Source organism: Lynx rufus, unplaced genomic scaffold, assembly GCF_022079265.1.
Source record: "Lynx rufus isolate CCGP_SWC_20201006 ecotype Redwood Valley unplaced genomic scaffold, mLynRuf1.p SCAF_20, whole genome shotgun sequence".
Lineage (NCBI taxonomy): Eukaryota > Metazoa > Chordata > Mammalia > Carnivora > Felidae > Lynx > Lynx rufus.
Genome location: NW_025814835.1, coordinates 17162696 through 17183740, shown reverse-complemented (window position 1 = coordinate 17183740; position 21045 = coordinate 17162696). Strand labels below are relative to the sequence as shown.

Genomic DNA, 21045 nt, shown 5'->3' with positions numbered 1-21045 from the left:
TGTACAGTGTCTGATGAACGAGGTGGTGTCCTGGGGTGTGTTCATCGCACCCACTTAACGTGGGTATTGACCTTGGTTCACCGAATGGAAGTCAAATCAAAAATGCAGAGAAGGAACTAGGAGATTTGGCACTCTGATTTCGAAGATGAATGACAAGTGGGCAACTAATTTCGACGTGTGAAACTTACTAGCTGTTCCATAAGGGACAGGAAATGAAGAAAAATAAAACGTGTTTAAGAAAGATTAATGTTATTTGCAAAATGTGACTCAAATAAAAATATTCCAAATTTTGTTTTTGGCCAGAAGAGATTTTTATTTTATTTTTTTTTCAGATTCTTGGGAAGATTTGCTTTTAGGTGTGAAATGTTTCTATCTGGTCGATGTCTGTTGCAGCCATTTTGGAAGGCATTTTCTGTAAACTCACTGGAGGTGTTTCTTCAGACAGGGTTGAAGGCTGCAAATACTTTATTGGTATATGCCTAGTTATATAGTCTAAAGAAAAACCTGGCCTTCTCTATTAACTTCTTTTTTCTATTTTTTATTTTTATTTATTTTGGGAGCGAGCAAGCGCGCGCAAGTGGATGACGGGCAGAGAGAGGGGGCGACAGAATCCCAAGCAGGCTCTGCACCGTGAGCACAGAGCCGATGTGAGGCTTGAACTCACGAACCTGTGAGATCCTGACCTGAGCCAAAATCAAGAGCCCGAGGCTTAACCGACTGAGCCCCCCAGGCGCCCCTGTGTTAATTTCTTGTATTGTCACGGTGTGCATGTTTTCTGATTACACTGTGTGACAGGGCATGTTGTTATACATTCCGTTGGATATTAAGTGTAAGACCCCAAATCGAGGGGTGTACAATAAAATTAGTAGCACACAGTAGGAGGCAGATGTGTAAATGTCTTAAGTCCCAGTAACTAGACCACTGGGCTTGCCTCTGAAAGTCTGTTAGGATTTAGAGCTCCCCCAGAGCCGGAGCTGCTGGGGGTCCTGGCGGGGCGTCCCTGACAGGACCAGTTGCCCTGTGATCAGAGCCCAGGAGATGAGACCCACCAGCAGATGACAGAGCTTTAGGACAGATGCCCACGCAGCCGCCGCGGTGATCTCGGGGGAGTACGAGTCTGTCCTTGGTGGGCCACCCTCTGTGTGGAAGGTGGAGTCCGTGAAGCCCTTGGCCACCTCGCCTTGGCCTGCTCCATACCCACCCCTCGTGTGGTTCTGGCCACACGCAGCTGCCCGTGGTTCCTCACACACACCGTTTCCCTTCTCGCCTCTGCCTCCTGGTTCTCGCTGCCGGGAAACCTCTCCTTGCCTCATTGCCTGGTTAGCTCCTGTTCGGATGCAGCAGAAGTGGCCTGCGCCCGCCGTCCCTCCTTCCCCTGTGTTCCAGGCACCTGGGACCGCCCCGGGCATAATACCTTCGGGGATTCCTCTATTTTTTCCGCCTTCAACACACGGCAGTGTCCTCAAGGGCAGGGAGAATCCCGGCGAGTGAAAGTAGGAGCCCGGTCGGTGTCGCGGAGAGACTGAAAGTGCGCCGCAGCCTCCCGTGGCGTGCCGGTCGTTTCGGCCTTCAGCATGGCCGGTTACCCTCACTCCGTTTGACGACCAGAGATTGCACCTTTCGTTTTACGGTGCCGCCTGGCGGATGGAAGCCTCTGGCCGGAATGACCGGCCCAAAGGGAATGGGTGGGCATGGGCTCACTAAACAGGTGTTGGAAAAACCTACAGGTTTTCCTGCAGGTACCAAACTGCGTCTTTGCATCTCAAGTGCGGCCCGTGCGGTGCTCTCCTAAAAGTCCCGGCAAGGCGTGCGAACGGCGACCGGTCAAAGCTGGGTGCTGGCCGGCACCACGGTGACTCAGATGTTTACGGACACTCGGGCGTTTGTGGTGCATTGCCCACCAGGGCTGCTGTTATTTTAGAGTCTGAAGAAGACACTTCCTCCTCGGGCTTTTCCTGTTTATCTCTCGAGGCGCGGGAGGTACAGGCTCCCTTGGTGTTGGGCTGGTGCTGTTACCAGACGGGAGACGTAATGAGGCTTGGGCCCGTCTTCCCTGGGTGAATGTTACCAGGCCTTGCTGGCTCAAGAACGTTTCTTCTGAGGAACATCGCCTGCAGCCAGGGACTTCACTTCCCTTGTCTGCCACAGAGGAGCAGTTTTCATTCTGTCTGCTTCTACTGCCCCAAACTGATGTGCCCCCCAAACCCCTCTTCCTGTTATCTGTCAGAGCTCAGTCCCTTCTTGGGGAAGGAGAGTCGCTTCTTTCATGACTTGAGGTGCCCAGATCTGCCCTGGGGTTAGGTCTCTTTATCGGATCAGTGCTGACCATGGCCGTTAGGCTCTAGAATATTGGTACAGTATTGTGGTTCTGCTAAATTATGTGGGGAGACTTTGATGTACCTGTCCAGAAAGGCAACATCTTTTTGTAATTTTCTTCAGGAAAATACATCCCTAAATCCAACTGGCAGACCAGGTTTTTGGATTTTTTTTTTTAAAGGATTAAGCATATGATTCTGTCTATAAGCCGATACCACCTCGGATCCTGGAGCCACCAGGAAATAATTTCACGTGCCATCAGTGGGGGTGGCAGGGGAAACAAAAAGCCGTTCCAGCCATAATTGACTTGATGAGGAACCGTACAATAGCCCTGGAAGGTAACTGAGAGCTCACGAATTCCCACTCATTTCAGTTTGTAGGCAAAACTTCAGACCCGAAAGGATCGCGGGACATTTTTCAGACTTTAACCCTTGTGCCAAGGGGCTGGGATCTAGGAGTCCGGCCCCTGCACCTCGAGGTCAGGGTGTGGGGTTTCCAGGTTACAAGTGAGAACCGGCTTTTGTTTGGCAGGAGCACCGGAGCTCAGGGCAGGACTGGAGCGAAGGGGAAGAGACTGTCTAATTCTTTCATTCACGAATTCAGCAAATCCACGTTACCGCCCAGTGTGCGTGGCCCACACTACTGCAAATAAGTACTGGGGAGGGCCGTCAGGGAAGAGAGAGGGAGCCCAGGGTCCTTTTACCTTCATAGCCACTCGGAGCCTAGCAGTTGCAAAGCTGGGACCCGCAGCACTGGGACACACAGAAGAGATTTCCAGCAGCTGCCTGATGGTCTGTCCTCCCCCCGTGGCTCAGGGCGGCCTCCTGGGGCTCTGTGGTGTCTCACGTTCTCACACCTTGAGGCTTCGCAGCAGATTGTCCCTACGGGTGGGGCCTCATCAATACAGTTTAATCAGACATCTGGGAAGATCAATATATGATGTAGGACTGGAACCAGGGAGAAAATAACCTGTCATCAGGCAGTTTTAATGGTAGCTTTGTTGATCTCTGTGCTCACTTGCTTACTGTTTCAACTTGTTTCCAGATTTCTGACGGATCATCTGATAAAAAACAGCGGTTATCTTGAAAAGGAATGCCTGGTTCCTTTTGCCTTTTGATTTGTGGAAATAAATAATCCTAGAAGGATTTTACAGAAGTCTTCAGACAGTATAATTTACATTCTTTATGCTGTAGTAATATCCGTAGTGTCATAACATAGTGATTGTGGGGGGAAAAGATTTTTCACAGTGACCTTTCATCTATTTAGATTGCTCTAAGAAAAATGTTTATGTATTTTGAGTGCAAAGGAGAGGCAGAGAGAGAAAGAGAAAGAATCCCGAACAGGCTCCACGCTGTCAGCGAGAGCCTGACGTGGGGCTCGATCTCATAAACTGTGAGTCATGACCTGAACCGAAATCAAGAGTCGGATGCTTAACCGTCTGGGCCACCCAGGCGCCCCTAGATGGCTCTCTAATTAAAAAGGACAAAAAGGCTGTGCTAAAAATTACATTCTACATATTCTTTCCCGTGATCCCCTCTTGAGGACTGGATTCTCTGAGAAGAGAAATAACAGAGGGATAATGTGTCACCCATCCATAAGCATGCATTTTAGGACCCGAAGAGGCTTAGAAGATGGGACAAAAGACCCTTTTAAGTAGAAGAAGGGGAGCGAAGCTGGACCAGACCCCGGAGAAAGTGGCCGCAAAGATTTTTTTTTTTTCCATACTCGGGTCTTTGATCCCCGAACGTCTTCGGGGGTCGGTGAAATGTGGCAGTGAACAGCTGACAGCACCTGTCAGTGCTGTTTTTCTCAGTGTGACAGAGAGTAAGGATTTCTTGCGTGAGGACCTTTAAGGACGTGGGTGTAGGAGGATGGGAGCCCGAGTCTAGTGAAAGGGAAGAGGCACGGGGTCCATTTCGGGTCTGTAAGCAGAGCTCTGCGGGGTGTCGCCACCAGCCAGCAGAGGCAGATACGGACGTCCCAGGCTGACGCGTGCCCGTGGTCACCCCGCGACACCCCAGCAGTTGCCACGACGGTGGCGGCCTTGTCGCAGGATCGGCCTTTTGTTCAGCGCTCCCTTTCCCGCTGCCTGAGCACGTGACATGGCTCCGGGCACAGAAACAGCGGTGGGGACACGTTCCTCGTCTGCTCCGGGTTTGGCCTTTCCTTCATCGGCCTCGATTACAGTTCTGTGTCTTACTTTTTCAGTTGTACAACTGTCCTCAGCGAACCGGTTCGTCTCAGGACGAGAAAGTTAGAAGACCGGCTTTGTTTGTTGTCGTTTTAAGCAAACATGGCAACTAGCACGTACTTGTCCTTGGGAAACACCGCTCATTTCAAAGCTGTAACCTCAATCATCGAGACGCGGTTCCGTGATACTGGTGGCTCTCGGGACGTGTTCCCAGCATGTCCTGTGAAAAACAAACCCTTCTCCTTACTTTGTAGTTACGGCTTGTTTTTTTTCCAGATTGATTACCTGCTGTGTTAAATAGGTTTGGTTCTCAGTTATTGACTTGGCTCTGTTTTCTTTAAGCGTGTGAGACAGGGGGCTAAATCAGGGTTGGCAAACTGGGGTTCACAGGCTGGCCACCTGTTTTTGTAAATAATTTATTGAAACACAGCCACACCCACTCGTTAATGTACCCTCGTGGCTGCTTTTGAACTCCAAAGCACAGTTCAGTAGCTGCGACAGACTTTACGGCCTGCGAAGCTTAAAATATTTACTGTCTGGCCCTTTACAGAAAGTCTGCCAACCTCTGGTCTAAATTTGTACTCTGTGTTTAAATATTTCCCCAAAGCCACTCCATTCCAATTTGTAGAAACTTGGATGGTTTAGTAGTCAGAAATTGTTTTTCTTGATATTTTCAGACATACATAGTCTGAGTTTCCTACGCTGTGCTCATCTAACTACCCATTTATTTGTATTTTCTTCCATGTAGTGAGACCAGAGGATCTCCCTTGTGTCCTAGATATGAAATTCTCAGTAAGGACTTACAGAATTTATGACCCACAGTATTCCACACTTCGGGGGAAGGCTACTTGCCTGTGTAAAAGACCATTTTCTAGGAGAGCGTGGGGGTGGCTTGGGTAAGCGGGTTTACTTCTTATGACTTACCCTCTATAACTGTGGGTGATATTCATGCAAACAGAATGGGAGTGCCCAGTTTTGTGGGTACATACGATATCCGGAGCTAACATGAACAGATGAAGAAGATAAAATACATACGAAACACGATTATTTACTTTTTTTAATACATCCTCATGAAACGTTTTAAGACTTCTCTGAGTGAAGATTATACCTTTATTTATTTAATACATATGCTGATGATGTTACATATTTCTTCAGTGGATTTCTTTTTTTTAAAAGCAACTGTAGGGGCACCTGGGTGGCTCAGTCAGTTAAGCGTCTGACTCTTGATCTCAGCTCGGGTCTCGATCTCATGATCATGAATTTGAGCCCCGCTTTGGGCTCTGCGCCGAGTGTGGAGCCTACTTTACAAAAAAAGAAAAAAAAAGGGCAACTTTATTGGGTTATAACTTATAATAAGTAATCTTAGTACCTTTCTATTCTGTAGAACAGCTAACTTATTTTATAGGAGACCTATTCGACTATAGATTTTTTTTTAACCTGTTCAGGTTACCAGTCTTTCCTGTTTATTTCTCATTTTCAAGTCTTTGGTTTGTCTGGGCACTTGGCACATTACAGGAGTAATGTCAATTCTGAAACTGTTTAGAACAGGTCATTCATTCATACTTTGAGGATGTTTAACTTTTAATCATATGTGTTCTTCTGTGTATACCACTTTTTAATTCTACAAACATTTACCAAGTTGCACAACATTTGCTATGGTCGAGAACAAATGATATAATTCTTGCCCTGGAGATGCTTCCAGTTGGCTAGAAAAAGAAAGCAAAAAATATTTTAATTTTTTAATGTTTATTTTTGAGAGCATGAGCAGGGGAAGGGCAGAGAGGGAGACACAGAATCCGAAGCAGGCTCCAGGCTCTGAGCTGTCCGCACAGAGCCCAACACGGGGCTCGAACCCACAGCCCATGGGATCATGACCTGAGCTCAAGTTGGACGCTTAGCCGACGGAGCCACCCAGGCGCCCCAAATGCATAAATATTTTAAACGCTGCAGCTAGGATGGGTCTTAGAGGAATCATAAGGTGGTATGTAATTAAAACTAAGTGAAGGGTGCTTCCAGTTCCGATTTCGGCGCAGTGCTTGGGTCCAGGCTCTGTGAATAGGGGAAGAGAGAGAAAGTACGGCCCAGCCTTGAAAGAGGTCAGAGGAGGACAGAGTGAAGTTAAAAATTAAAGTTGCATGTGATACGTGGAAGAGAAGAAGGAGGAGCACCTAAGGCCCAAGGAAGCGGCGATGTGAGCATCACTGTGGCTTGGGGGGAATGGCAGGGTTTGAGAATGCCAGGGAAGGCTTCACGGCAGAAATACTACCTAAGTAGGTTTTTGGAGGATGCACGGGGGGAATTCACCCAGTGTACGAGCAGCAAAGCAGAGTGCGGGTGTGCACAAAGCAGCGTGACCTTCTAAGTGACCGCCAGCTAGTAGTGGAGGGAGGGGGTTGGTGAGGTAGGCAAGTCCAAAGACCTTAGCCCTTGAAGGTGTCGAGAACCCCAGATGGGTTTTAGGCAGGGAAGCGACATGTGGAAGCATGTGTCTCCAGTGGTTTGCCCTGGTAGCTGTGTGGGATGTGGGCGAGGGAAGGAGAGGCTTGTGGCTGGAGAGGTCAGAAGTCCACCAAAGGGCCGAGAGGTGAGCCGGCTGAGGGGGCCAAAGAGCTTGAATGGGCCTCCGGGAGAGGGAAGGCTATTTCTGAAGGGCAAGGGGCATGGCGGGGAATGTGTCACTGTCTTCAGAAGATGTGAATTTGGGTGGCTTTGCAACATTTATGATGTCCTAGGAGACGTGGTCAGAATGGTGGGCTGAGGATTGGATTGTGGATGGACCGTCTTAAAGGCGAAGAAGTTTGGGTTTTGTGTTACACGTAAGGAGAGACAGGCAGTGAAAACCCCTTTGCCTCTGAACGTGCATACCGTGCCCTCTCCTGTTACAGAAGGTGACTTGTGTCCCTGGAAGGCCCATCCCTCTGTCTGTGCGCTCCATCCAGCCCCCTTTCTGGCCACTGGAGGACGTCACAAGCACACGTGTCTGCTCCTACCTGGGTCTTCAGCTTTTCCCGGATCGTTCTCAGAATCCTAAAGCTTGCCATGGGGCCTCTTGTCCTGACAGAACAGCCTTCCTGACCCACTTGCCTACTGCCTTTTTTCCTCCGTTTCCCTTTATGGCAAACGTCCCTGAGGTCACTTTCCATCGCTGTGTTCTCCATGCCACTCCATGTTCCCACTCCACAGAAACCGCGTGGTGAGGGACCCGCACCCGGGGTCTTGGCTTTATCAGTGATGTCACTTGACCTGTCTGAAGCGGTTGTCTGCTAGGTTCTCCTGGAAATGCTTTCTTTACTAGGCCTCTTGGTTCTCCTCCTTCCTGCTTCATTGATAGCTCTTCTCGGTCTTTTCTTCTCCTTCCAGACTAGAAATGTTGATGTGCCCTTTATTCTCAGAAACTTCTCATCCAGGCCTGGGACTTTATTTATTTATTTATTAAAAAAATTTTTTTAAACATTTATTTAGTTTTGAGACAGAGAGAGACAGAGCATGAATGGGGGAGGTTCAGAGAGAGAGAGGGAGACACAGAATCCGAAGCAGGCTCCGGGCTCCGAGCCATCAGTACAGAGCCCGATGTGGAGCTCAGACTCACGAACCATGAGATCATGACCTGGGCCGAAGTTGGACACTTAACCAACTGAGCCACCCAGGTGCCCCTAAGGCCTGGGACTTTAAATGCCATCTGAACCTACCGACTCGCAAAATTGTATCTTTGGCCTGGACCTCTCCTCTGAGTTGCACACTTGAATCTAACCACTTAGTTAGTATCTCTACTTAGATCTCCAATGGGCTTCTCGAATGTAACGTATTCAAAATATAATTCTTGAGTCCTCTCCTCAAACCTGCTTCTCTCCTACTTTCCCATTCAGAAACTGGTAAAACTGTTCTACCAAGTGCCCTGCCAACGAATTTCGAGTGATATGAACCCCTTCTTTTCTCTCCTTTGCCACCCACATTCAGCCCATCCACAGATCCACCTTTGAGATACATGCCAAATCCAGTCATTTGTCATCACCTTTACTTTCCAAACCCATGACACTTAAGTCTGTCGCCTCCACACTGGTTCTTTGCTTCTACACTTGGCAGCCAGAGTGACCTTGATCATATTATTCCTCTGCTCGAACCCATTAGTGTCTTCCCATCAGGCATCATGGATGACCCATTGGTGTCTTCTAGTCACGTGTCATGCATGACACAAAGTCCCCGTGGTGGTCCACAAGGGCTGTGGTCTTGATCTGACCTCCTCACCTGCCATTCTTCTCCTGACTTCACTCCATAGAAAACCGTAGAAAGGATATGATGGGGCAGTTCACTGTAAATGGCTCAGGAACATATGGATAGATGTCCAGCATCCCTAGGCATTGAGGAAAAATAAAGTGCGGTTATAATATTCTACCTACCACTTTAGCAAAGTTGAATGGTGATCTGTAAGGCTTTTTGGTGAGTGAGCCCTGACTGACATCGATGGGGGTCCTTTTTGAGGACAGTTTGGCAAGAAGTGTCAAAGGGCCTTGACATTTTTCACAACTTCTAAACTAGAAAGACTTTCGGAAGTTCATACCACCGAAATAATTGGTTGACTACAGACACTTAAAAAACATTTTTTTTAAATGTTTATTTTGAGACAGAGTGCGAGTGGGGAAGGGGCAGAGAAGGGGAGACACAGAATCCGAAGCAGATTCCAGGTTCGGAGCTGTGAGCACAGAGCCCGACGCAGGGCTTGAACTCATGGGCCGTGAGATCATGACCCGAGCTGAAGTTGGATGCTTAACTGACTGAGCCACCCAGGCACCCCTGACTACAGAAATTTTTTTCTGCAGTTGCTGGTGATTTGAAACAACCTAAATCATTAATGAGAGAGAGTTAAATACATTATGGCCCATTTATACAATAGAATACTATGTTGTGTTAAGAAGACTGTAGAGAGATCAAAACATGTGTAGCTGTATATGAAAATAAATCAAGTTGCAAATCAAGATGTATAATATAGACTCATTCTTACAAGTACACGTGAACGTGCATCCAGAAGAGAAATGGGAAGGCTATGTATAGCTTAGAAATTGACACTGGTTATTGCAGTTGGTGAGATTAGAGGCAGTCTTTTCTCTCTTTTATTTTGTACCAAGTGTTTGTTATTTTTTTAGAATTGGAAACAGTAAGAGAAGGAAAATGAAGGCTGTGGTACCGAGATGCACTGTATATACTTCACTTTGAAATGGCAGCTGCTGGGCAGGGACTCAATTTCCCCTGTCTCTTCGTCACCCGCCCCCCTGACCGTAATAAGCACGGCACCTGCCCGAAGGTGGCGCCTTATCTGCAGTCACACAGGAAGACGTGCTCTTCCTCCTGTCTGCAAACCCCCTCCTGTCTGAATTCTCCCCGCTCATTGACTCCTGTCTTGCCTCTGTCCTCAATAGGTGCGTTTTTTCAGATACTCTTATCAGTATTTAAACATGCTCCTGTCTGGCCCATCTTCCAAAAGCAAGCAGTGCTTGCCCTGTGTCCAGCACGTTATCCTACATTTGCTACTCTGTGATTACTCTGTAGTACCTGCTCATATTTTTCCAGTAGGTAATTGTGTATGTGGTTATTTCCTTTATTCCTCCACACAGTAAATATTTACTGAATATTTTCTGTATGCCGAATGCCAGGGATATAGAGATGAGTGATTTATAGCTTCTGATTTCAGGGCGCTTACGGGGCACCAAAATTCCTCCTGAAATAGAAATTAAAAACTAGAAACTTACAGAGGTGCGGGTTTTTCTTTGGAGGCAGAGGTCTACTGTGTATGTAGGTGTTTTGTCCACTGAAAATCTTTTACCTTAACACCATGAGTCATTAGGGAACTGCAAATTGAAACCACAATGAAATACTACGAACCACCCTGTAGAATGGCTACAATAAAATCACAGTCCCAACTGCTGGAAGGTGGCAGGACAGAGCTGGAGCTCTGCTCCGTTGCTGGTGGAAACGCAGAGCACAGCCATTCTGGGAAGCGGGTTGATAGGACTCCGTAATCTCATTCCTAAACCTTCACCCAAGAGAAATAAGATTGTATGTTCAGCCAGAATCTGTACGTGTGTGTTTGTAGGGGCTTTAATTCCTAATTCCCAAAAGCTGGAAACAGCCTAGAGGTCCTTCACCTGGGACGCAGATTCACGGAGCGGAGCCGATCCGTAGAATCTGTGGAATGCTGTCCCGCAATGGAAAGGAACGGGTTGCCGATGCGCTCAACGGCGTGGATGAATGGCACATGTGCTGTGCCAGTGAAAGAAGTCAGACTCCAGAAACTACATGCTGCGCTATGTGGTTCCATTTATGCGACAAATGGAAAACACAAAACCAGAGGCTAGAAAGCAGATCAGTGGTTGCCAAGAGCTGGATGTAGGAGGAAAACTTGGCTGTAAAGGGGCACGGGGGAATTTTAGAGGTGATGGCACCGCTCTGTGTCTATTTGTCAAAACTCCTAGAACTATACATGCAAACGAGTGAAGTTCCCATTTTGTAAATTACACCTCCGCAAACCTGCTGTGGAATTTTTTTGAGGCAACAGAAGAAAATGTTTTGTTGTTGTTGGTGTGGGCTATATTCACATTGTTCAACAGTCTAGATAGCATGAAGGAAGACGGCAAAAAGCCTCATTCCTACCCTGGCCCACCCAGCACCACTAAGTTTGTTATTATGGATCTTGAAGTCTCTCTTATGCCAGGATCATCGTACATGCATATATGTTCTCTTTTTACTTCCTTCGAATGCAGAACACAGCTTGTGGATATCATAATTTTCTGCACTGGTCCCTTCCCGTAGTAGGTAGTAAATAGTTCCTTTAGTATCAGTGTTTCAAGGTCTTCCGTTATGAGCACATATAATTTATTTAGCCAATTCTCCCTTCACGGGGCCGGATTCTTCCCATCTTTTTCATTATATGCAGTGCTGCACGGAATAACCTTATACATAAGTCAGTTCTGCTAGAACGCTCGTGTTGGAAACAGATTTGTTCTAACGCAGTTGATCTGTCAGGGAACGGTCGGAGCTTGATGTGGGTTCTGAGCTCGCTCACGTGTGACCCCATCCCTGAGAGAGACACTCGGTGAGCACAGAAAATCGTGGAATGGACCTGTGTCGGAATCCACAAAACACACACACTCACGTCAGACTGTCGTCAGCGACTTCTTGAGTCACGCTGCCTACCCCTGGTGTTACACCTTCCCTCCGACCCTCAGATTTCAGGTAACCCTCCTTCCTCCACTTCACAGAATCTCAACAAGCCACAGCCCTCCCCCACCCAGTTGCACAGGATTCTGCTGTTAAGTGCGTCACCAATAGTTTTCGGGTGTTAGGCCCTTAACTGTGTTTTTGCTGGAAGCCCTGTGGTTCTTTGTTGCATGATTTTGCTTATTGTAGTGATTTGTGACCCATGATACATGTTTATCACATGGTACAGGACTGACCATACCGTGTGCGGGTGTATCTGTAGAATAGATTGCCAAGTGGAAAGGTCCAGAGTTTTAAGAGTTATATCCTGTGGGATCACTGTTGGGACAGGTTGAAGTCTATACAGGTGGTTGGTTTTTCCTTTTTCACAGAAAGTGTTTACGATCGAGCTGAAGGGTATGTGTCAGCACGACTTGGGAATAATACCACTCCTGTTCATCCTAAATGTGTGGGTGATTCTGGATGTGTGATGGTAATTAAGGAAGCTCTTCACATGTTGGTGGGAGGCAGAGAACCTCATGGAGGCAGGAATGTCTGAGGTGGGGACTTTTCTCCCTCTGACTTCTTCAGAGTCACCTGAAACAGAAAGAGGGCTTCAAGCCAAGAGACAAGAAGGGACTAGTTACCAGAATGGGCAGTGTCTGGTTGTGAGAGCCCATGGCGATCCAAAGCACATTCACCGAGTGCCATCCAGAAAGAATGGCCTTCAGGGGTCTTGGAAATCCCAGAGCTCAGACCTTGAGCCCAAGGCTAGGGCGCGCAGAGCAAAGGAATTTGCTAAGAGAAACCACTGCTTACCTAAAGAATGTGAAGGTGAGAGAGGCAAAAATGGGAAATTAGGGAGAAAGTTTAGGAAATGCACCCAGGTATTTGTTTCATGGACATTTAAAGTTTTCAAAAATACTCAGACCCTGCCAGCTTATTCGTCCACCACTTTTTTTTAAAGAGCTCTATTTAAAAACAAAATAACTCCTCACTGAGCGGGAAAACCTAACTACAAAAAGTCCACGCAAGGCCCAAGCTCCTTCAATATCAGCTTGCGCTACACTGGGGCCAGGAGGAAGTAAATGACCTTGACAAACAGAAGGACAAAGGCACTTGACGCTTTTTCGATACCGTTTTTTCCATTTTTGTTTGGTTGGTAAAAATTGCTTTCTGTGTCAGAAAGTGGCCGTGTGAGCTATTACGACACTGAAGATAAAAGTTACGAAAATAAATTAGGTAAAGCCCCTTTAAATAAGTTAGTATTTAAAACTGAACAAAGAAGGGAGTCACTTGTTTTCTTAGGTAATGGGAACACGGCAGGTTTGATCAGGAAGCTGGTGTTTAAACCTGTAATTTTCCTGTCACCAGTGATTTTGAAACCCTGCTCCATTGTTTGGGGATTTCACCGCTCATTTCTGCATTTTTTCATAAAGACGCTGGAAAAGAATATCTCACCCGTTGTCAGTTCTTTTTGAAAACAGTAATTATTGATTCAGCTGAGCTGCTCATTTAATTTATTACCCACTGAGGATTTCTTTATTGATATTTCTCTATTAAAATTTTGATTTGGGGGCATCTGGCTGGCCCAGTCAGTGGAGCATGGGGACTCTTGATCTCGGGGTTGTGAGTTTGAGCCCCACAATGGGTATAGAGATTACTTAAACAAATAAAATCTTAAAAAGATTTTTTTAGGGGCGCCTGGGTGGCGCAGTCGGTTAAACGTCCGACTTCAGCCAGGTCACGATCTCGCGGTCTGTGAGTTCGAGCCCCGCGTCAGGCTCTGGGCTGATGGCTCAGAGCCTGGAGCCTGTTTCCAATTCTGTGTCTCCCTCTCTCTCTGCCCCTTCCCCGTTCATGCTCTGTCTCTCTCTGTCCCAAAAAATAAATAAACGTTGAAAAAAAAAATTTAAAAAAAAAAAAAGATTTTTTTAATTTAACATTAACATAATGATACCATAACAAGAAATGGAATTTTAAATTCTTCATCTTAATGGAAAACCCAGTTTGCATTCCTCTGAAGCCTCTTGCCTTTGTTATATAGTTAGAAAGATATATGTCCGTTCTCTACATGTGTTATGATGATTTGCTACAACCTTCTCGCTTTTAGAAAAATGCCTTGTGTTTTGACTCTTCGGGGTGATCTTAACATTGTCCATCTTCTACGTATAAAACTCAGTAGGAATTGGACATTAGACTTACGTATGTAGGACTTCCGTGAGTGTTCTTAAAGCTTTTTATTCTAAAGAAGCCTCTTGGGGTACCTGGGTGGCTCAGTCGGTTAAGCGTCCGACTTCGGCTCAGGTCTTGATCTCGTGGTTTGTAAGTTCGAGCCCCAGGCTGGGCTCTGTGCTGACATCTCGGAGCCTGGAGCCTGCTTCAGATTCTGTGTCTCCCTCTCTCTCTGCCCCTCCTCCTATCATGCTCTCTCTCTCTCTCTCTCTCTCTCAAAAACAAACAAAAAAGAAAGCTCTTATTCTCTGGTTTCATAAATGCTAATCCAAGACTCTAGGGAATTGTCTATGTTATGTGATCAAGATGTTTATGAAGGAATACCTTTGGGAAAAGAGTGTGGCTCAGAGGCATTAGTTGGTTATTTGCTCTGTTCTCTCTCTCTCTCTCTCCTTCCTTCCCTCCCTCCCTCCCTCCCTCACTCCCTCACAGACATTATTCTCATAATATCCCAGATTATATGCTCAGGAAAATGATAAAAGCAATGCTTTGGCACGGAGAAGAAATGTCCTCCTTTGCTTCTGCCTAGGTTTTTAAACACTTAACAGACTGATGTGTTTTATTTAAAAGATAGTATTTTCGACTCTCTTAAAATGAATTTGGATATTTTATTGTTATTCAGAAAAGAATATTTATTGAGGATTTCTCTGTGTCCCAAGCACTGTGCTGACTAATTCACCACCGGCCCTTTCTTCCCCCAGCACTCTCTGAGGAAGGCACTGTTGTGATCCCCACCCTACAGTTTGGGGACTGGATGTTTATGGAGACACTTTCCCAGGGTCATACGGTTCGATGCATGAGCGGTAGAGACAAGGTGCCAACCCATTTCTGGTTCTCCAGAGCCAAACCCAATCACTTAAATAGATTTGCTTACCAGTTTGAACAAGGGGCATATTTGTCAAGTGATTAATATAAAAACAATTATTTAAAATATTTATTCTTTCCGGGCTCCTGGGTGGCTCAGTTAGTTAAGCGTCCGACTCTTGGTTTCAGCTCAGGTCATGATCTCACGGTTTCGTGGGTTCGCATCCTGCATCGGGCTCCAGCACGGAGCCTGCCTGGGAATCTCTCTCTCCGCCCCTCTCCCGCTCATGCTGTCTCTGTCTCTCTCTCAGAAATAAGTAAATAAAACTTCCAAAAAAAAAAAAAATTGTATCCTTTTTTTAACCACTTAGCCCACAATTGCTTTGCTTATCTCTTCTTCTTGCCATAAATAGTAATGTTATTTCACATGAGAACTTGTTTTTACTTCAGCCCTATTTTTAATTTTGCCAAATTTTGTTCTATTCATGAGGCTGGCAGTTATTTCTTGATCGGATTTCCTTGTGATACGACACCGTTTCATTCGAGACTTCAGTGCATCTTGTACCCAAAGAACGTGCTTTTAGGTTAAGCCACTCATCTTACTTCCAAGGGTCCACATGAGAATGTGTTGAATTCACATAATCATGTCGTAGCCAAGTTAGGAAACTTTTAACTTTGGTTTTCATCTCTTCATAGCTTTCTCCTGCTCTGTCACTGTCCCCCGACCCTCATACACACGCGCCGTGTATTCTAATGGCAGACTACATAAAGTGGTTTCCAACTTGTGCGTTCTTGAAATAACCAAATGGTAGTATTCAAAGGGCCTTTTGGAAAACTCTTCCCTTATGTAAGGAACAGTTAATCATTGGGGGGACAGTCAAAATGCTTAAAATTAGCTCGAGATTTCATTTAAAAGGGCATCTTGGACAAGTTAACATTCTCTCTGGATGTACCAAAGTAAGTAATGGTTTTATTTGGTGTTTACTGAAGAATTATGTTTTTTTATAGTATCTGCTAGCTGTTTGTTTGTTTATATCACAGCCAGGGGAGGGGCAGAGGGAGAGAGAGTCTCTGGCAGTCTCCATGCCCAGCACGCGGGGCCCAAGCTCACAACTGACATGATCCGAGCCAGAATTAAGAGTCTGACGCTCAACCAGCTAACACACCCAGGCGCCCCTTGTATCTGCTATTTAAAAATAACAGCTGTATCTCTTTTGCAAAGAAATTTTATGTTTTCAGATATCTGGGGGTTTGTGTTGAGTCAAAACCATAAGTGTTTTGAGAAAAATATTTAATATTTTACTCCCATCACGTTTCTCCGATTCTCCAGAAATTAGTCCCTTCACGGTTACCCCACCCCTGCCCTTCCTTTTTATTATGTATCAAGAAGAATCTGTTAGTTTTGTCTTTGTATTGCGAAGCAGTGAGGATTATGTAACGCCAACTGTTACGAAAGAGTTCTTAATTTTTAAAGCAGTTCTGTGTTTGTTCTCTTAAGTGACTTTCTATCTCTTTTCTCCTAACAAAGCAAATGAAAAAACACCCTTGCCGCCAGTGTGACAAATCTTTCAGCTCCTCACACAGCCTGTGCCGTCACAATCGGATCAAGCACAAAGGCATCAGGAAAGTTTACACCTGCTCGTAAGTCCTCATTTCTAACGTGCGAAGCACGGTAAAAGGATAATGCTGGGACTTTTCTACGGCTTTTCATATTTTGCCATTAACGCTCCATTTCTGTGCTGCAGGTTATAGATTTCACTTTTTAGTGCTGTTCCATTGTTGCGGCATAACCGTTTCTTGACTGGGCCATAACACTTAACAGTAGTAAAATAAACAGGAGTTTCTGGCATACCCTGTGTACGTGCCTGGGTCCTTACCTGTTGTCCAGAGGGATAGATTTTATATACCTGAGCGTTTTGGAGAAGTGGTTGCTTTGCAGGTGCACAGGTGAATGAGATGCTTTTTGGTCTCTATAAGCGCAGGGATTTGCCAGCTTTGATTGGCAGGTTGACTGTCCAGTTGACTGGTTCAGAGCAGACCCTGATGGGGCCCGTCGGGGACTCTGTCCTAGGCCGGACTGTTTTCCCTAATGCAGGGGCAGCCTTTTCCCAGCTCACACATTTGGCTCAGCGGTCAAATTCAAGGAATGGAGTAGGCCAACACATCGAGTGGGTGGTGATGCCGCTCTGGACAGTCCCGAGCTACCTCTTTGGATATGAAAATCGGAACTTGTTATATCGTTAGTGAAAAAGCTTTATCACCCACTCAACCAGAACATGCCTCAAGTGAGCTGCTAACAGGCTTACTTACTTTAAGACACTTCTCGTAACAGGGAGAGAACTAACAGACACAGAAGCCGTGTAGCCAGCACGTAGCGTGTGACACGATCAGAGCAGGGCACAGAGGACCGTGTGTCTCAGGACACGCGTGATGGTTGGCTGTGTGTTCCTCAAGGCTTCACTATTCTTGATTAGTTAGGGAAAGTTGCTCGGGTAGGAAAACCGGGACGTAGACAACTCCTGCAGTGAAATTAAAGCCGGGAGTGATTTCGGTGAGGTGAGAACATTCTGTGAATCAGGCCTGCATGTTTGAGACTGCGCCGGAAGGATGGGAGGACTTAGAAGGAGGCCCTGGCTGAGAAGAAGGTAGGAAGGGAGTCTGGCGTGGCTTAGTCCTTCCTCCTCGGACGGGTTTTGTGTATTTCTCCCCGGAGACACCGCAAGGCAGTAAGATGCTCGGATCGTCTGGCCGATTTCCTTTGTGGTGCGGGGTTGGCACGGGCTCCCAAGGCTGCCCCTGCCGGGGGGGGGGGGGGTCTCTAACACGAAACCATCAGGGTGTAGGGCCAATCATTACAACATCTCCAGAAGGCTTTTTGAAGGCAGTAAATTTGATTCTGCGTAAGACCATGAGGTATTTTCACCCTCCTTCACTGCAGTGGATTCTTGATGTCTGCCTTATGGCACCTATAGTCACCACAGTCATTCACGTCTCTTTCTTTTTTTTCCCTAAACCTGTTTTTGGTCCATTGCATTAAGAAAATGGCGAATTCATATCTTCTAAAGAAAAACTATTCATAATCGACAGGTTTGGGTCCCCCCCCCCCACAGAGATGAAATGAAAACTTAAAAGATTGACCTATATTGGCTATCTGTTGAGTTTTCTACATTTCAGTCAACTGAACGAACACATGAATTTCAGTGCTGTGATACCGAGTGTGTGCCCTGGTGAGGAATTTAACAGGGCCACACACCCTGTCTTCTCTTTGTTACGGCGGAGTGGACAGGAATAATTAACATCCACATGAAGGAATCCGGGAGGGACTTTTTCCATATTAAAGTATCTCTTATGCCGTAAATTTTGAGGGAACACGGAGTCATTGTAAAGAAAACTTCTGAAATTCGATACCCTCAATTTAAAAATGAAAGTCACCTAGAATTCTAAATGAAGTAATACTTGAACCAGATCTAGAGAATAAGTAAACACCCCAGCCAAACTGAATTAGGCTGATCCTACCGAGACGCCAAAACCGACAGAAAGCTTTCTACAGAAACCGCAAAAATTTTTCTCACACACTGGAAACTGCAGTTCATGGCAGAACTACTGTTTCATTTTGGGCCATCGGTATTCACAAAGATCTTTTTTTGTTTGTTCGTTTAAGTTCATTTCTTTCCTTTTGAGAGAAAGAGTGGGGGAGGGGCGGAGGGGGGTGGAGAGAGGGTCCCAAGCAGGCTCTGCGCTGGCCGTCAACACCGAGCCCCACGTGGGGCTCAAACTCACGAACCGTGAGATCGTGACCTGACCCGAAGTGGGACGCTTAACCGACCGAGGTACCCAGGCGCCCCTCACACAGATCATCTTGACCCCGCTGAGCGTAGTGTTGGCTGGCGAAGGCCCCTTCGGTAGAGAGGGTGTTCTTCAGCGCGGGGTACTTTTCAGCAGGCAGGTTACCTCCTTGTCTTTGCCCCACAGGCACTGCCCAGACTCTAGGCGCACCTTTACGAAACGGTTGATGCTGGAGAAACATATCCAACTCATGCACGGAATCAAGGATCCTGACTTGAAAGAAATGACAGAAGCCACCAACGAGGAGGAAACAGAAATAAAAGAAGATGCCAAGGTCAAACATGGCAAATGTTCTCTTTACAGTGAAATTGTGTTGACTTGCTTTTTCCCATTCACTCTCTTCGTTTACGTTTCGCCGCAGTTACCCAGGACTGTGCGCAAAGCTTATAAAACAATAGGTCAGCTCCCCGTACACCCATTCTTATCTTTCATCTTGCCCCTAAAAGGTATTAAGTTTCTTCTACATCTTCCCAGAAGCAGCTTGAGGGATCTACTTGTGTACAGAAATGATAAAATTTTCTGTGGACGCTCATCAGTTGGCTCTTAGCCATAATGTAGAAAGCTAGATGGCTTTTCTGGTTGGCAGTATGTCGGTTGTGAAAGGTACCAAGTAAAAATGAAGGGGTTCTCCTTAGTTTCGCTTCACGATGGTGAAAGATAAAACCATACATCTCTGCCTTATTTCTTAGGTCAGTAGCTAGCGAACTTGAACCAGCAGTATGACCGTTAACGTGTGTGTTAGGCGTGTGTGTGGCAAGCGCGATCGGAGAGGCAGCAAGCAGTTCGGCAGACATTTAGGAGATCTCTCTGCTGGCTTTGGCACTGGGCTGTGTCTGGAGTGTGCCTGGGTTACAGCCCGAGTGTGCGCGATGGGGGAACTGATCACTGAGTAAAGCCTAATCAGAATACGAGTCCGACTAGTGTCTCGTTAGTTTGTAATCTTTTCCCCTCCAGTGGTGGGGGTGGGGGTGGGGGTGGGGATGGAATTAAAGGATGTACGTGCAGGGGCAGCTCCAGGTCAAGGCCATGTATGAGTGGTGCCCTGTCAACAGGACAGAGAAGAGGTGGGCCGCAGAGCGGGCAGGAGGGGGTGTCCCTCTGGCTTGGACTTCTGGCCAGCTGGAAACGAGGGGATTTAATGTGGCTCAGATTTAGGCAGATGGGAGCGGGAGGGGAAGAGCATGGCCTGCGGGTCAGCCGTGTGACGAAGGTGAGTGTGCGGGAAAGCTCGGCTCCCAGACCAGCTGGGCTTCTAGCAGCTCTCCATCCCAGCCTCAGGAAAGGCAAAGTCCTGACCTTTTCTCTGCCCCTCCCCCTGCCTCCTGTCCACACCACCTGGTCACGGCTGCAGCCCCCTGGCCTCCCTTCTGTCCCCCAGGCTGCCTCCCGCCTCAGCTCCCCCGCCCGCCTGGACGCCTGTCCTCACCACAGCGAGCCGCTGTGCAAACGTCACCCACACCGAGGCCATCTCTGACTGTGCCTTGCAGCCTAACAACCCCGCCCCTTCTGCTTCCCACCCCCCATTCCATGCCCCGCTTTGCTTTCCTGGGGCCGCTGTGGGAGCCCCTGAATCCCAAAGCTCACACCACTTGTCCCAGCAGCTCTCGGGGCCTGGGAGAACTGGTGGTTTGTCACCCGCGGGGCAGAGCGATTTTCACGCGTGTCGTCCACGTTGTTCTCTTCCCTCCAAGGTTCCCAGTCCCAAGCGCAAGTTGGAAGAACCCGTGCTGGAGTTCAGACCGCCCAGAGGGGCGATCACCCAGCCGCTGAAGAAGCTGAAGATCAACGTGTTCAAGGTTCACAAGTGTGCCGTGTGCGGCTTCACCACCGAAAACCTGCTGCAGTTCCACGAACACATCCCTCAGCACAAGTCAGACGGCTCCTCCTACCAGTGCCGCGAGTGCGGCCTCTGCTACACGTCGCACGTGTCGCTGTCCAGGCACCTGTTCATCGTGCACAAGCTGAAGGAACCGCAGCCGGTGTCCAAGCAGAACGGGGCCGGGGAGGAGAACCAGCAGGAGAACAAGCCCAGCCGCGAGGACGAGGCGCCCGACGGCGCGGTGTCAGACCGGAAGTGCAAGGTGTGCGCAAAGACGTTCGAGACTGAAGCTGCCTTAAACGCCCACATGCGGACACACGGCATGGCCTTCATTAAATCCAAAAGAGTGAGTTCGGCCGAGAAATAGCCACAGACCTTCCTGTGAGGAGAATCCCTGTCCACATTGGAATAAAAGAGACATTTTTGTTACAAAAAGTTTGCAGTATAATAGAGTTAACAGTACTGTCTAGGCTGTTGCAATATATTCTCTTCCAGTGTACCTTCTCCACCTGGTCGTGTATATCCTCCTCGATAAGTATGAAAACAGTATTTGAGTTTCAAAGAGTTTGTATATATTTAAATGAATAACTTTTTATACTCTTTGTTACATGTTTGTATCAGTATTTAGTGAAAAAATGTTTTG

The 21045-nt window shown here is 47.1% G+C and overlaps 1 protein-coding gene across 4 annotated transcripts in view; it reads left to right on the top strand.

Moving 5' to 3' along the window:
• ZNF532 (zinc finger protein 532) overlaps positions 1-20840 on the top strand; it is a 59128-nt gene extending 38288 nt beyond the window's left edge. For all 4 annotated transcript variants that reach the window (XM_047086125.1, XM_047086124.1, XM_047086123.1 and 1 more), the window contains 3 exons: positions 16266-16378; positions 18710-18857; positions 20275-20840. In XM_047086125.1, coding sequence (XP_046942081.1) covers positions 16266-16378; positions 18710-18857; positions 20275-20769 — 756 coding nt within the window. In that variant the 3' untranslated portion in view covers positions 20770-20840. The remainder of the gene's footprint in view (positions 1-16265; positions 16379-18709; positions 18858-20274) is intronic.
• The last annotated feature ends 205 nt before the right edge of the window (positions 20841-21045 follow it).